This window comes from Zingiber officinale, chromosome 11A (genome assembly GCF_018446385.1).
Source record: "Zingiber officinale cultivar Zhangliang chromosome 11A, Zo_v1.1, whole genome shotgun sequence".
NCBI classification, from domain to species: Eukaryota; Viridiplantae; Streptophyta; class Magnoliopsida; order Zingiberales; family Zingiberaceae; genus Zingiber; species Zingiber officinale.
Window position 1 is genome coordinate 71,095,443 of NC_056006.1, and position 16,899 is coordinate 71,112,341.

A 16,899-nucleotide genomic window follows, 5' to 3' on the forward strand; every position below is an offset into this window, starting at 1 on the left:
ACAGACTTTATTCTTATTTCCAGAAACTACATGTCCCTCAGGCTGATCCATATATATCTCTTCTTCAAGATCTCCATTAAGGAATGTCGTTTTGACATCCATTTGATGGACCTCAAGATGATATATGGATGTCAATGCTATTAACACTCGGATTGTAGTAATCATGGTAACAGGAGAATAAGTGTCAAAATAGTCAATCCCTTCTTTCTGTTTGAATCCCTTAGCAACTAGGCGGACTTTGAATTTATGTACTGACCCATCAGGTTTTAGTTTTCTCTTAAACACCCATTTACATCCTATAGTGTTACACCTAGGAGGTAAATCTACCAACTCCCAAGTGACATTAGAGATAATAGAGTCCATTTCACTTTTAATGGGCTCTTTCCAGTGTTTAGCTTCAGGAGAAGTCATAGCATCTCTATATGTCACAGGGTCACCTTCTATATTATAGGTGATAAAATCCTGGCCTAAATCCGTAGACACACGTTGCCTATTGCTCCTTCTCAGTTCTGTATGCTCACTAGATTCATCTAGTTTAGAGTGACTTGAGGAAGGTGTACCTTTTACGGATAATGGGGCATCTATAGAAGCAAACATATCTCTAGTAGGAATACTAGATATAGACTGAGGTGTTCTCGTCTTCATAGGAAATATATCCTCAAAAAATGTAGCATCACGAAGTTCTACAATAGTATTTGCATCTATTCCAGAAATTTCAGATTTAATAATCAGAAACCTATATGCAATACTATTTTGAGCATAACCCAAGCAGATACCATCTACGGTCTTTGGACCAAGTTTTTTCCTTCTGTGTTCAGGTACTAGTACCTTTGCAAGGCACCCCCACACTTTAAGGTATTTCAAACTTGTTTTCCGGCCTTTCCAAAGCTCATATGAGCTTTTATCCCTAGACCTCATGGGAACTCTATTTAACACATGACATGCAGTATATAGAGCCTCCCGCCACATGAAGTTGGGTAACCCAGAACTGCCTAACATGGAATTAATCATATCTTCAAGGGTTCGAATTTTTAGTTCTGCTATCCCGTTGGATTGAGGACTATATGGAGCAGTTACCTCGTGAATTATACCTGCATCTTGACAAACTTTTTGAAACAGGTTCGAGGTAAACTCTCCACCCCTATCAGACCTTAACCTCTTAATAGTTTTATTTGTTTGATTATCAGCTTCAGATTTAAAAACCATAAATTTATCTAAAGCTTCATCCTTAGTTTTTAGCAAATAAACATAACAATAACGAGAGTGATCATCAATGAAGGTAATGAAATATCGTTTATGGTCTCTCGTTATTACACCGTTAAACTCACAACAGTCAGTATGAATCAATTCTAAAATATCAGAATTTCTATCAATTGATTTGAAGGGTTTACAGGTTTGTTTATATTGCACACAAACTTCATAATTTTTCTTATCATTTATAGCATGCTTAGGAATTATGTCTAGATTCATCATCCTTTTTACGGTATTAAAATTGACATGTCCTAATCTGTCATGCCATATATCATAAGACTCAATGTTATATGAACAGCCAATATCAGTAGATTTATTTAAGGTAGTATTTTCTACATTGAGTTTAAATAAACCTTCATTAAGGCAACCTTCTCCAGTAAAGGTTCTTAAATGTAATATTACAACTTTATTACATTTAAAGTTTAACTCATAACCAGCGCGGACTAACTTTGACCCGCTAATCAAATTCCGACGGACCGCTAGAACATGATGCACCTCATGTAGTGACAGGACTTTTCCAGAGGTGAACCTCAGGTCAACTTGTCCTATCCCAAACACCCTGGCTGCAGATTGGTTCCCCATGGTCACGGAAGTGCCTTCAATTACCTGATAAGTAAGGAAGGCAGAGCGATCAACACAACAGTGCACATTAGCACCTGTATCAACTGACCATTCATTGGGTTGATAGATCAAGTTTAGTTCGGGTTTGAAGGTAACAAACCTATCGCTGGTGCTGTCACTAGCAGTCACAACATTTGCTTGTGCCTTGGTGTTGGACATATTGCTCTGGTTCTTCTTCTTGGGGCTGAATTTGGCATAATGTCCAACTTATCCACATGCCCAGCACGGCTTGGTTCCATTTTTCTTTTGAATTTTTGGTTTGGGTTTCATCTTGTTCTTCATTTTTTGATTTTTAAATTTTTTCTTGTCAGATGAGACTACTACATTTGCCTTTGGAATAAAATCCATAGGCATTTTTATATCATCATTTTTATGTTGCTTCTGATGTTCTTCTTCGATATTTAAGGCAATCATCAAATCTTCTATAGAGATTTTACCTCTCCGATGTTTAAGAGTCATGCCAAAATCTTCCCAACTCGGAGGCAATTTTTCGATGATAGACAAGACCTGAAATTTTTCGGGTAATGACATATCTCCTTCAACAAGACCATGAATTTGAACTTGGAATTCATGTGTCTGCTCAACCATAGATTTGCCTCCTACCATTTTGAAGTTTAGGAATTTTGCCACAGTGTACTTTTCTAAACCAGAATCTTCGGAGTTGTATTTTTTATCCAAAGATTTCCACAGCTCTTTAGCCGAAGAGGTTGAGCAGTACACATCGAATAGTGTGTCTGAAAGGGAAGATAGGATTCTCCCATGGCAGAGATAATCCCTTTGCTTAAACCTCTGTAAGGCAGCACTATAAGCAGGTTCCTCTTCATCAGGTGAAGGATGATCTGTTTCTATAACGGAGAATAACCCTAGCGTAGTAAGCCAAAATTTCATCCGTTGTTGTCAACGTCTGAAGTTTTGCCGGAAAAATCTCTCGGGTCTAGCGCTAGCCTCATCAGACCCCGTTACCCTATCATTCATCATGTCTAATGATGCTACAATAAATTCTCTAAAATTGTAGTAATCTTATTATGCAAACACAGTAATCTATTTGCACCAAAATAGTAAGCATGCAATAAATTTGTAAATGAAAAGAGTAAGGTTGAGAAATCGTGTATCTCTGGTTGAAGCGCCGGCGTGCCGACTGTCTTTAGAGAATTTATTGCCGCCCACGGTGTAGAGGCTCTCCGGCAAAATTCTCCCAAGATCCGACAATCACACGCGTCGTCCGTAGGTGCTGTTTTCGGAGTGAGGAAGATGAACAGAGGTGCTGCATTTATACACGCCGAAGCATTGCTTTGGAAGCGAACCGGGCAGGTGCGCTGCTTCATCACGCACGGATGCGTTGTTTCAGATTCCTCAACCAAACCAGAGACTAGCAAGCTGGGGATTTGCACCCCCCGCTGCGCGCGAGAACGCGTGGCGCCCGATAGAGGCCAAACCCCCCGAAACCACCTGAGGGCCCGGTGGGATTTGTACCCCCCCCCCCCTGCGCGCGGTGATCGCGTGCGTTGCACTCAGTTTATGGATTTCTGGCTCGAACCCCCCGAAGCCACCTGATTTGGGCTCGACCTGCACATGCGTGTAGGCCGCCCTTAACTTTGCTAAGCAAGGATGGAAGAGCTCCATATATAAGGTCTTCCAACCTTCTTTGCTTAGCAATGTGAACTAAATGCATACACACATGCATTGCCAAAACAACAACTAAACCAAAAAATAGTTTGAATTAAAATACCAAACTCAACATTCTATCCCCAAATTTCTCTATTCTCTCTTGCCGATCGGACGGACCAGATTACATCTCAAGGATACCTTGCACATCACGAGGATACTGCACACATCTTAAAGATGTCATGATGCCTTCAGATTTAATCTGGTCCATCCGATCGGCAGGGGACACGGGGACAGAAGATTTGAACTGGGGAAATCTAAGGCAATTAAAAGGGTAGGTGATTAAAAGGGTATCTCATCCCATGTTTAATCTCTAGGATTGTTCTTTTCGATGTAATTTCTGAAGTTATAGTCCGTGATGCTTTACTCCCTAATCTCTAGTTTTTTATTTCTTCTGTAATTTACATGTCAGATTATAACTAAAATCGGATTAAAATGGACTACAATTTCCTTTAAATTCATTTTCCCATTTAAATTATAATTTGGATCGAGTTAGACAACTGGAGACCACCGACGGTGAACGGCTCACTCATGTCAACTTCATACTTTCCATCCAACCGCTAATGACCTTTAGCTTCCTGACTTGATCTAATAAATTATAATCTAGATGGGAAGATGATTCGAAAAAAAATTATAATCAATTTAACTAGTTCTTATCCCGATCTGATATACAAATTATAGAAGAGACTAATAGAAGACAAGCAATTAGGATCGATTCTAAACTCTGTTATAACGATTACTTTTTATTAACTGTTAGAATATGAATATTAAATAAATCAATCAAATCTTTACGATGATTAATAATTATAGTAATTACAGTTTTAATAGTTATAATGTAACATAATTATAATAATTAAAGTTTTAATAGTTAAAATGTGAATTTCTCAGATTAAGTTTGTATTGTCGTAATTATGAAAAATTGTGGCTCGTGAATTGGAAAAAAAACAACCTTTTACTTTTGCCCATAAAAAAATATAATGTGTATTTTTAATTACCTGCATTCAAAATCTTTTAATAGTTGATGTAAAATAAAATAAATCAGAAGGAGAGAAAAATTAGGGTGACATCTAACTTTATTAAATATTTTTTAAAAAGGATAAATATTAAAACGGTACCATTTTTTTTTATTATTTTAAAAAATATAATATAATATAATATATTTCTCATCTTAAAAATATTTTTATTCTAATAAAATTATAGATTTAATAACTATTATAATATAAAATAAAAATATTTGAATTTAATTAAAATTATTATTACTATTATGTTAAAATATTTTTTATTAATTATTTTTAAAAATATTATAATAATAGTAGAGTAAAGATATTTTTAAAATTTTAAATATATTAAGGTGTTATTTTTTTTTTTTTTAAAAAAAAGAGTATTATTTTGTTGTTTTAATTATTATTAAAAAATAGACAAATTGCTTTAGTTAGGGCGACGGTCTTTTATCAAAGTTAGGTACATATTTTGACTTTTTTTTTTTTTAAAGTTAAGTGAGTGTTTTTAATAAATTACTTTTTAAGACTACATTAAATAAGGGTGTTTTAAAATATATTTCTAATTACTTTAAAAAATCCTCTATGATTTAATTATTATTAAAAGTAAATTATTTTATTTTATTATTAAATATTCCCTCTTTTTCTCCGGTATTCGGTGATAATTTAATAGTAAAATACTTTTAGTGATATTTTAACGATAACTAATAAATATTGGAAGCATTTTTGAAAATCACCTTGAAATTAATTTTAATTGACAAAATCTCATTCGAAAGCTAACGAGAGATAGCTCAATAAATGGACTCTGCTGCAACTTATTTGGGCCTTTGTTTACTCCCTCGGTGAATAGGAAGATTCCGGTTCGGACCCATGTAACCGGGTTAACCGGACCGGTGATTGTGACGCAGCCTATAAATAAGCAGATAGGGAGTCTTTTTCTTTTACGAAACCTATTCACCGAAACCTCGATTCTTTTTCTCCGGCGTTTACTTTCGTTCGATGGCTCCTCCGTCGATCACCGGAAAGTCTCCTCCGCTGAGTTTGATCACCGGAAAGCCTTCACCTCTGAGTTTGATCACCGGAAAGCCGGTGATCGTTAGGGTTAAGCGGAAGGCCTTTCAAGCCAAACTCGATGCCTTCTGTGAGTTATTTTTCTTTTCTTTTCTTTTTTCCTTTGTAATTTTCTTTGAATAATATTAAGGAGGCGAAGATAAAGGTTGGGGTTTTTTTTGGGGGTTTTATGTGGTTAGGGTTGGAGATTGATGAAAGGCCACATAAAAAAGCATTCTTGGGTCTTGGAAATCTCTCCATATCTGATTGCGGCACAGGAAAAGGTTAACTTTCTTCTTTTCCTTTTACTGTTTTTAATGGGATTATCATAATTTCAATGCATGGATTTATTGAGTTGTTGCTACTTGAAAACGGAGGAACTCTAAATTGGTTTCTAGATATAATGTATGTTCTTTATATGCTAGGGACTTGGAAAGGAGTCAAACTGAAATGGGGTAGCATATATCAATAGTCTGTTAGTAATGATATTGAATATTTATAGATTTTGTAATCATGATTTCAACAAGAAAAATTCTCAATTAGTCATTTTGATGCTGTGTAGCCCTCACATACATATTAAGATTTCTGCTTCATGTCTTGTCCGATCACAAAAATTTCTATTCTGTCTCGTTGTTGTAGCAAGTACACCCTAGTTCCCAAAATAGACAGTTTGTTGATTCTTCATCTTTTGTATTTCAATCTCCTCAACTCTGAAAGCTCCAATCCTATAGATTCATTTGTTATGTCTTATTTTTTCCATTCCTCATTCATGAAGAAGTTTGTGCATATAAGTGCAGATTGAAAGAAAGTAGCCATTTTATGGGCTTCATGAGAATAGCGAAAAATAATTTTCATGGGCAATGCCATTTATTCCAAATGTGATGTAGTCATTGAACTATTCAAATGAGGTAAACAACAGAGAGATAACTTTAATATGTGCACTAGAGTTTTATTTGGTATATATCGACTTTAGTTTATGACCTCAAAATTCTTAATAATATTCAATGCCCATGAAGAAAATATATGTTTCCAAATTACATAGAGTGAACTCTTGCAACCACATTTTGGTCATTGTCCAATTTATAACATGATCCCATGTTTTTTGACTAGAAAATTCATCACCGTGGAATGATGTTTTGATCTTTTATGATTCCTTTTTTTGCTTTACTGGAAACTTAAAGTGACATTAGCGATGACTATGTTGTGTTAGATATCTATAGCTTTCATTATGGTTGTTTATTGCCACCACAAACATGCTACCTAGCCTAAGCATTGGCCAATCAAATGTTTGATCTCTTCACAAAATATTAGTCCCATGTTATACTCTTGTTGGTCATTTTGTCTTCTAATTGGTGTTATATATGCTAGTTTGGTTGCCTTTTTGTTTAAAAAATGATTTGAAGATAGAAAATTACTTGATATGTTGTATTTTTTCCCCCTTTGAATTGGGTGCAGTGATGCCATGTGTTCAAACACTTAAACATTAGATAAATGGCAGACACTTGATCCAGACAGAACAGATATAGTGGTGGTTTTTTGAGAAATTTTTGTTCATTAGGTTAACATGAAGATCTATCATGTAATTGTTACAATAAAGTGATCTTTGTATTGGATTATTAGGTTCCTTTTGTCTTCATGTTTTTACTTTTCTTCTTGTAAATTGTAATTCCTAAATCACATGGGTTGAGTTTTTCCCTTTTGGTGAAAGGGAATCATGAACTCTTGTATAATGTCCAATGATGTAAATATAAAGCTACGGGAAAGACCTGAGTAGTACCTTATAAGTTTGTAATTGACAGTTTTAAAAATGATAACCCCTCATCTTCTGTGTTTTGCTTTGTAATTTCTGATAAGTAGCTTTGATTGGCTGCCTATTCCATGAGGTTGTCTTTATTCTGTGAACATATGTGACTGAAAATTCTCATCAATGAGGCTTCTAAATTGCAGTTCTCAATGAGCTTGCAAGTAAGAAGATTTTGGTTCAGCATCTTGAGACAGTTGGGCACTCCCAGTCTGTCAAAGATGTGCTGCATTCTTTTCTGGTTAACACCTAATCTCTGTTACTCTCTGTATACTCCTTTTTCATTTGATTTGAGAGGTGGTTATCTTTTAGCATGTTCCTCTTTCTTCCACTTGTTTACATTAACACAGTTTATGATGCTCCTACTTGCAGTAATCATATAATCTAATAATTTGTTTTAATTTGTAATCATTTTTTTTCTATAGAGATATGAATGCCCTTTTGCCTGCTCAAACATGATGTTTTTGAAGTATAAGTGTGTGATGAAGGCCTGAATTTTTAAGGCTTTCTAATGTCTATTTTATTCCCACAATTATTCTCTCTTTGTTATAAAAAAAAACTTTGATTCTGTTTACCAGCCAAATATTTCCTTGGATATTTATTGTTCCATGGACAGGATTTTCATAGATCTCTTGCAAACATATTGCCTTGCACATCTAAGATTATTGAGTTATTATCATCTTTCCTTTATCTGTGTGCTGTAGAGGTATATGATATAACATATTCCGCCATTTGAACATCTAATCTCCCATTGTAATTCATTGATTTAGACTTCATCTGTTGAATCTGTTAGTAATCTTCTTTCTTTCTCTCTCTCTTTTCAACCCGCAGCAACCTTCGAGAAATTCAAAAGAATTTAAGGGGAGATCTGACCATAGAAGTTTGTATAAACCTGATAAGGTAATGTTATCAATTCAATTTCCTATGTTACATCATCAAGGAGATGATGTTACTCTAACCTAATCTTGCAGAATTGTTTGCCATTTCACTGCTGCATTTTTTTCCTTTGATTTATAGTTGCTATTATCGCCACTACTAAAATGACACAATATTTTATGCAATTTCTGTCATGTATTATATTATGATTCCTACCTTAATCATAAAAATTTCCTAAAGAATGTTTTTTCCAGCACATAATTCTAACATAGAATTGGTTATTAATCTTTTGTAAGATTCACATTACAAAGAGCTGAGGAAATTATTCTATCAAATGATATTGAGCATGTTTTCTAAAATCGCTTGCAAAAACAAATTATTGGACACTTTTTTTGCTATCATCCCTGTCCTTTCAAAAACAAAAATGGAAAATGCATAGCACTTGATTTGCCTACTTTGATGCCATTATTATTTTTTCTAGTTTAATAACTTTACTTAATCCTAGAAATATTCAGCAGTTTTGCCTCAAATTATAGATTCATTCTTGTTGCACTTTCTGTGCCTGCAGAAACATGATCAATTACGGTCCAAGGCTATAAAAGAGCATGAGGTAGATCATTACTCCGTCATGATATTGAATTATTATTGCAATTTCTCCAATGCATGAAACACGCACATCTGAATATTTGTGTTAGATGTCTTCTAATGTAACATTTATTTTACATATCATAATTTTTTAAGTAGATACACTAGTTATACATATGACAGGATCAATAATGCAGTTATACACGTGACAAGATCAACTATGTGTTTGTGATAAAACAGTTTTTCATTGTTATAGTGAGTAAATGTAAGCACAGTTTGACTCTTATATACTCTTCACATTTGATTATCATATGTATAACCAAATCAATTGCTCAATTAGTATCATAAAATTTTTATTCCTTTTGATGTATAGGATCCACTTGAATATTTCGAGATCATTGGAATGATTTTGACTATCAGTTGTTTGTTTGCTCATTCATATTGGTTTTATCACGAGATGCTTCATTGTCAATTCATTGCTAAAATTATGCAACATTGAATTTGGATGATTTTATTCCCAAGATAATGTAGCTAAGTCGTATTAAATCTTATAGGATCTCACTAGAAGTTCTCGATTTGAACAAATATGGAAGAAAAGGGGAAGCATAGATGAAGAAGAATACTCTTTGCATGAAAAATGTCATTTGTATGATGTTGTTCGAGTTGATGCTGAGGATGAAACTCACCAAAGGGTGCCAAAGGCCAAGTAAATTTAATATTCAGTATTTGTATTGCTTCTTTAGAGTGTCTTTCTGGTTTATATAAGAGATTCTTGAATGCAGAGATGCTCCTGAGGTTGATGGTGCAATGTTGGATAAGTATTTACCACTTCTAAGGGAATTCCTTCCACAAGCAGTTGAAGAGATTGAACATTACAAAGCAACTACAGAAGGTTCCATTTCTCCACCATCCTTAATCTTCCAGTGACAAATCATGTTATATTTTAGTCTTCTATATCATCTAATTATCAACTTTTACTCCTTTGTTTTGACATGATAAATAATATATTTCTTTATTAGCTAAATTAGACTAGCTTATGCTCCTAAAACTAAATATTCGTTTTTTTATCAGTTTAGCTTTTTGATCCTTTTGTTGCTCGGCTAATTTGACATCTGTTTAGAAAATTGTACCTTACTAGCCTGTATATATGATGAATACAGGGTGACTAGCCTTGGGATCACAGAATCTCTTCTCCATTCATTTATTTCCATAAACCACATCCATGTGATGCATGTGGAAGAAGAAAATCTTGTCTGGAACCTTAGTGGATTAGGAAGATGGGTTGTAACTTCACGGCATAGAAAATTTGCAGACATTGAGATTTGCTAAATTAGTTTTTTTTTTTCCTTATTTTAGACGCTTGAAAACAAAAAATCCAATTTAGATTAACTTTATATGTAGTTTAAGATCTTCCAAGAGATTCTTTATGATTTTCTCATTGCTAAATTGTCCTTTTTATTTCTTTTGAATAGATAACTTTGTTTACGACATATATACCCATGAAGTGGGTGTGGACACAGACACGGATAACACTGATGAGTATCCATTGTATGAATTTGGACATTTGATTAATCTAAACTTACAATTGGATTTTAATTTTGATATTCATTATGTATCATTGCTACAGAGTGCAAGTTTATATGGAGGATGACTATGATGATGGTCTATCACAATTTGATTATGAAAGTGATGATTCAAATGGTATGACTGTATATTTTCTTTCCTTTTAATCCGACTCATATTAATGTTGGCAAATATTAATACTTGTTCATTTGCAGCTGAGAACAATCCATGGAATGATTATTGTGATGAAGAGACGTCAGAAGATGAAGATGAGAATGAAAGTGCTTTCAGTTACTTTGAAGATTCTGACTCAAATTATGAACAAGAAGTTGCCAGTAAAGAGGATGATCTAGAGAACTGGAGATGGGATTATCGTTAAATTTGTCTATTGAACATTTGTTAAGTTGAAGCAATCACTTCAGAAGCTGAAGATGAGAATGAAAAATCCTGTCATTGATTATTAACGACAAGTTGCCAGTGAAGAGGAAAGGAAAATCGAGAGTACCGGAGATGGGAATATGTCAATTCATAGTGATTGTCTCATTTTGATGTATATTTCTGTGGTGGTCGATTTTTTATAAACAGACAGCCGAAGTTGGCATCTATTCCTGTAGTATGTTTGGTCGTTGATGTAACAGAACAATGTCCTCGTGTAAATATTAATTTTTGTGCAAATTAATTAGAAATCTAAAAATTTAATTTTTCACGTTAAATTTTCATAATTTTCATAATTTTTCTTGTGATAATATAGGCACTTCTGAAGCCAAAACTTATATTTCTATGTGATAATATAAGCACTTCTGAAGCCAAAACTTATATTTTCTTGTGATAATATAAGTACTTTTGAAGCCGAATTTTCATTGGATTACCACAGTGTAATCAAAGTCACGAGAATCATCTCCTTGTTGGTAAATTATCTTTTTTATGCTGAAGCTGTGTAGAAGTTTTGATTTATGGTATAATTAGAAGTTTTGATTTATGGTATAATTATGGTACCGTATTATAATCTGTCGATATAATTTTAATATTTTTTAAATATAAAAATATATTGATTAAAAATAAAAAAATTAATCTATGTGTTAATTATATTTTATTATTTAATTTTGAAATTAATTATATATATATATATATATATATATATCCCAAGTTACATGAGGAGAGATAAATCACGGAATTAACTTATAGCCGACCGTCAAATCGACTAAGGAGAGGAAGGAATTTTTTTTCCTTAAGGGTATGCATCCGTCGAGAATTAATCCCTAGCTCCATTGTAGTAAGTCTGTCACTTTCTAGTCAATTGGACATTTTGTGGGAAAGATAGTTTTATTAGACTTTGATTATGTTTATTTAGATTATCCAACTTATAATTATGAGTTGATTAAAATTATTAACATAAGTTTATTTTTAGCATATTTTCTACATCCACTCATGACGTCCTTGCCGTAACCTGCTCACTCATGGATATCCTCGTCACGTGCCCACGGGCATCCCCGCATGTGTCCACGAACATCCCCACCATGCATCCACGGATGTCTCTGCTGTGGCCCGTGCATCCACGGGTGTCGTGCCACAACTTGTGCACCTACGGGCATCACGACAGTGACCCACAGAAGTCGCGGCATCTCTACAACCCCACGATGCCGATGTTAGACGGCGAACAGAATGATAAATTTCATCCATTTTATCTGACACATAATGAAATTTCAAACTATATCCTTCAACCTCTCTACCAAAATAATCACAATCTATCAATTTATTAAGAACAAAAACAAATAAAATCTATGATTTGGAGGCAAAGATCATATGTTCTACCTCAGAATAAGAGCCGTCGGGGAAATTAACATGTAAGCCTTGATGGTTGACCCGAAGAATTAAAAAGAATCCGAATGCACAAGACATGGACAAATCCATATCATACCACCCCAAAATATCACCCCAAAGTTCAACCTATCTTTCATTTCTGGAGTTGTCCTGCAATACATAAGATTTTTGGAGCTTGAAAATATAAATAATTTTTTTTTTCTAAATTTGATTTAAAATAAAATTTAAGTTTAAGTTGGATTCAAATTGTTGTGAACTTTGATTCCAACATATTTTTGAAGTATAATTAAAAATGATTTAAATTGAATTTGATTTGAATTATTTGAATCTTAGTTTAAATATATTTAAATTAAAATTGTCTAAAAATAAGATTCATCAGCTCAATCTTTTATCAACCATCTATTAAAAAAAATTCATCTAAACTAGGATTCTAGGATTTGATTATTAGACATCTGGAAACATAACAGATGGTGTACCGATGCACCATTATCCGGAGGTAACGTGATCTATAATTAATTGTTAGTTTACCCCTTGGAGTTTTTCTATTTTAACAATTTACTTTCTTGAATTTACATTTCTGTTCCAACTTATTCAAAATTCCAATATCTTTATCAATCCAAAATCACCTTTGAAATCTACGAACCAAATTGAAAATTTTTAAATTAAAGGACGAAAAAAAATTAGAAAATTTTGAAAAGCAAAATGATTTTCTTTTTATTGAATTAATAATGAGGTATTTTGTCCTTTTTCCAAATGTTTAAGTAAAAAAAATGGCACGAGAAAACTCAAAAAGCACATGAGACTTTTAAAGAAAAAATAGTTTTTCAGATTAAAATATGTCAAAAATTATTTTCCTTTAATTTGGTGTGAAGTAGAAAAATATTTTTTTTTTACTTTAATGAATATTCTTGAATATCTAAGCTTGAATAAGATTTGAGTACCTATTTATCATGACGAATTAGATTTAGTATCATTCGTGAGTATATATATAGAGATTTAGACGAACACGTGCTGCGATTTAAACCCGTGACTATAAGATCATACATGACTAGATTAATTAAATGGAGATAAATATAAGTTAGGTATTAGGAAAATCACGAGCACTTAGCCTAATATCATCCCTAATTCGAACCTTGACCATCCCATCGAATCCTATAGAGATTGGCCACTCGACTTAATTCAACTAAATCAACCAACTCAAATGAATCATATAACTCTCCCAACCCACCTTGGACCATCTAGCACACCTAACGTGACAACTTGCTCGGTCTAACTTGCTTATGGTTTGCTTGGACCACTAGGGATAATTGGATAGACAAGCTCACTAAAATTGTTCAAATTGATTAGTTTGTCCAAATCAATTTAAGGAGACCGGCTAACTCGATTAAGACCGGCTAACTCGACTTGATCAATCAACGAATTGGATGCTTTGTCGAGAAACAAAATCCAACTTGAGTAATTAAAATCATCTCCATAAGAATCGGAAGTTCAACACTCGTACTATGAGGTATGATCTAACGATCAATTCTCTTTTCAAATATCTCTTTACTACTAAGTTAAATACACAAATTTCTCTGATCAATCCACAACGTTTAAGTAAACTTGAAAAAAAAAACCCTAATAAATCAGTGTATACTCCACGTGCAATTAAATCTTGCCTTTCAGACTCTCAACTCCATCCTAGCTCTCAAAAATCACTAGATCCTACAAGCAAATTTTAATGAACCTGAACAGCATTAAACACTAACTAGCTACTTTATCAGATTTGAAGATGCACTCCACCTAACACTATCAATGAAAGTTTTATAAATTATTATATCATTATCAAATCTTAAACTTGAACTAGGCAATAAACTAACTAAACTGAATTAAATTTTATAATATTTAAACTTGCTTGATAAAATAATCGAGTCAATTTTAAAATAAACCAAGTTGTTAAAATAGTTAATCAAGTTTGGCTTGATTTATTTTTTATAAGTTTAATTTTAGTTCAAATTTTACTTGATAGCTTGGTTCATTTACATCTATCGAACTCTCAATTCAAGTTTTTTTTTTACTTTTATATTTTTAAATTTGTTTGATTGATTGTTTTTTAAACTTTTATATTTTTAAATTTGTTTGATTGATTTTTGAGTTTGATAATATAAATTTATTTTTTTATTTTTATTTTTATTTATTTATTTACTATGTTAATAAAAGTTTTATTTATGAATATAATTTGCAAACTTTGTTGTGAATATTATTCATGAACAATTCACAACTACCCTCTAAGCTATGGTGTAGTGGTAAACATATCTTGGAGCTTCCCATGCACCTAGGGTTCAAAACCTAAGGAGCATAAAAAAAATTCTCCTCTCGTGTTTTAACCACTGAGACTATCATTATGCGGATTGTCACTGCCACTTACGCTATCAGATTTACTTTGATGGTCGGTGAGAAACTCTTTTTCAATTTTTGAAAACACGGACACAAACAGTTACTTAGTTCGGAGCCTTCAATAACTACTCTAAGACCCATAATCCCTCAAACTGTATCATTAGGCAATCCACTAAAAACCTGTTCCGAAACTGTCGGAAGAGAGAATCGAGTACAAGAACAAAATAAAGGATAGTGTAACAACTTACACAGCCTTAGCAATAATGTAAATAACTTAAATTAAATTATTACCCACACAAGATTGTTGAAGTTGAGAGTTCGGATGTTGGTGTTGGTCTACCGGCAATGGTCGGATGTAGCAAAGCAATAGCGCGACAGCATCACAACATATTTTATGCAGTCGAAGCAGCTGAAAGATCGTTGAAGCTTATATCTGAGTTCTGTCCTTTCTACTAGTCGAAGAGGTCAATTATTGAGTGATGACGATGCCTCCAACCCCATCCAAGGTCCCTCCAACCTTAAAATTGATCTCTTAAACTTCAGACCCGATTAGCTCCACAAGCTTTGGTTTCTATCAGCATGAGGGCACCTCCAAGTGCTCCAAGGCGCCTCCAAGCGCTGATCCGAGGTGCCTTCAGCGCACTCTAGGACGCCTCCCCGTGGCGTAAAGTTTATACCCTTGAGGATGCCTCCAACGAGTCCAAGGCACCTCCAAGCGCTGCTCTGAGGTGCCTCGGGCACTGTTCATCCGAGGTTTTTTTCTTAGTTTGCTACTACAAAAACTCGTTAGTCTAACAGAATAATATCTAACCTACAAAATAGAGTTAGTACAGTTAAATAAGACTATTAATAATTAGATTCTGTCTTACTAAAACCAGGATTTAGTCATGGTTTCAGTTTAGATTTCAAAATAGACCTAAACTGGATCAGCGCCTACAGTACTACCGGGATTCGTCCTCACTAGATTACTCTTCTCTAATGACTTATGCCACTTACCATTTACAGTCACTTGGCTTACCCTTTGACCCACCAGATCTTCCCGCTAATTATGAGGTCTATAGACCCAACTGGTTTTTGGCCAGCTGTTAAGTCCCGTAGACCCAACTAGACTTCTTACCGGATATCGAGTCATACTATGACCTATCTCGTCTTTGTACCAATTATTAGGTCCTCAGACCTAACTGGTCTTTAGCTTAGTGTTAGATCCTCTAGACCCATCAACTCCTACACACTCAGTAAAGAAGTCAGACAAACATATTGTAAGTACCCTGGGGTAGTTTTGATGTGGTCAACCAAGTTCAGTTAGATCCTGCTGTGTTTAATCCTTGTTTCTAAGTGTACAAGAGTTTAGGAACACAAGAAGTTGAGCGGAAGATGCAGCTAGAGAGAAGGATGGCACGGGAAGGAAGTCGACGGGCTTGGTGCATCCGAATGACGATATAATGCGAAAGAGTACATCGACGGATGAGAAGGGCGTGCGCTGTGGTTTGAGAATGATAAGTTAGGGAGGAAGGCTACTCGAGGAAAAGACAGGAGTTAGGTTGGGGTGAGCTCAATTCTGGATGGCCGAAGCATCACCCAAGCAAGCGAAACGAAAAATGGTTAACAAGGGAAGTTAACTATTTTAGGATAAACAGTGTTGAAGGCTCCTTCAAAGATTTGGAAGGCGTCTTTCATGAACAGTACTGAAGGTGCCTTCAAAGGCTTGGAAGGCACCTTCCATGAACAGTACAAAGACGTCTTCAAAGGCTTGAAGGCGCCTTCAGTGAGCAGTACTAGCATAAAGTAACTGTTTGTTACTGTTGAGTTATGGATAAAACTTTATCCACTTAAAAGCGTCTTGAATCCTTTTGAAGGTGCCTTCCACATACGGACAGGATTTTCCAGGAGCTATAAAAAAGCCCTTGGAGTTAGGATATATTCAACAACTTAAACTACAACTCTTGTACTTTTTCCTAATCTATTTCTTGAGTTGTCAACATCAACGAAGGAGATTTTCTAGTGTCTTTCACTGCCTTGGATTAATAATCATCTAGGTTGTAACCAAGTTAATTTCTATCCTTCTTACATCTTTATTTTAAGTTGTTTAGTTCAGTTTTATTATTGTTGTTTTTCTTGTACTACTAATCAAATCAAAAAAATAAGAAGGGGTATTTTTTTTAGGCAATTCACCCCCCCTCTTGCCTATCCCACTGTGCCAACAAGTGGTATCAGAGCTAGAATGTCTTAGAAAGATTAACTGCCGACTTAAGCACCAAGACGATGACTGGACCAAGCATTTATCCACCGAAG

General features: G+C 34.2%; 1 protein-coding gene across 1 annotated transcript; it reads left to right on the top strand.

Annotated features, from left to right (window-relative positions):
• The first annotated feature begins 5,484 nt into the window (after positions 1 to 5,484).
• On the top strand, positions 5,485 to 11,085 carry LOC122032667 (RNA-directed DNA methylation 4-like). The gene is made up of 10 exons (XM_042591985.1): positions 5,485 to 5,676; positions 5,786 to 5,869; positions 7,533 to 7,627; positions 8,218 to 8,286; positions 8,831 to 8,872; positions 9,402 to 9,553; positions 9,630 to 9,739; positions 10,320 to 10,395; positions 10,475 to 10,548; positions 10,626 to 11,085. The coding sequence occupies exons 1-10, from the start codon at positions 5,535 to 5,537 to the stop codon at positions 10,787 to 10,789; spliced, it is 1,008 nt and encodes a 335-aa protein (XP_042447919.1). The 5' UTR covers positions 5,485 to 5,534; the 3' UTR covers positions 10,790 to 11,085.
• The last annotated feature ends 5,814 nt before the right edge of the window (positions 11,086 to 16,899 follow it).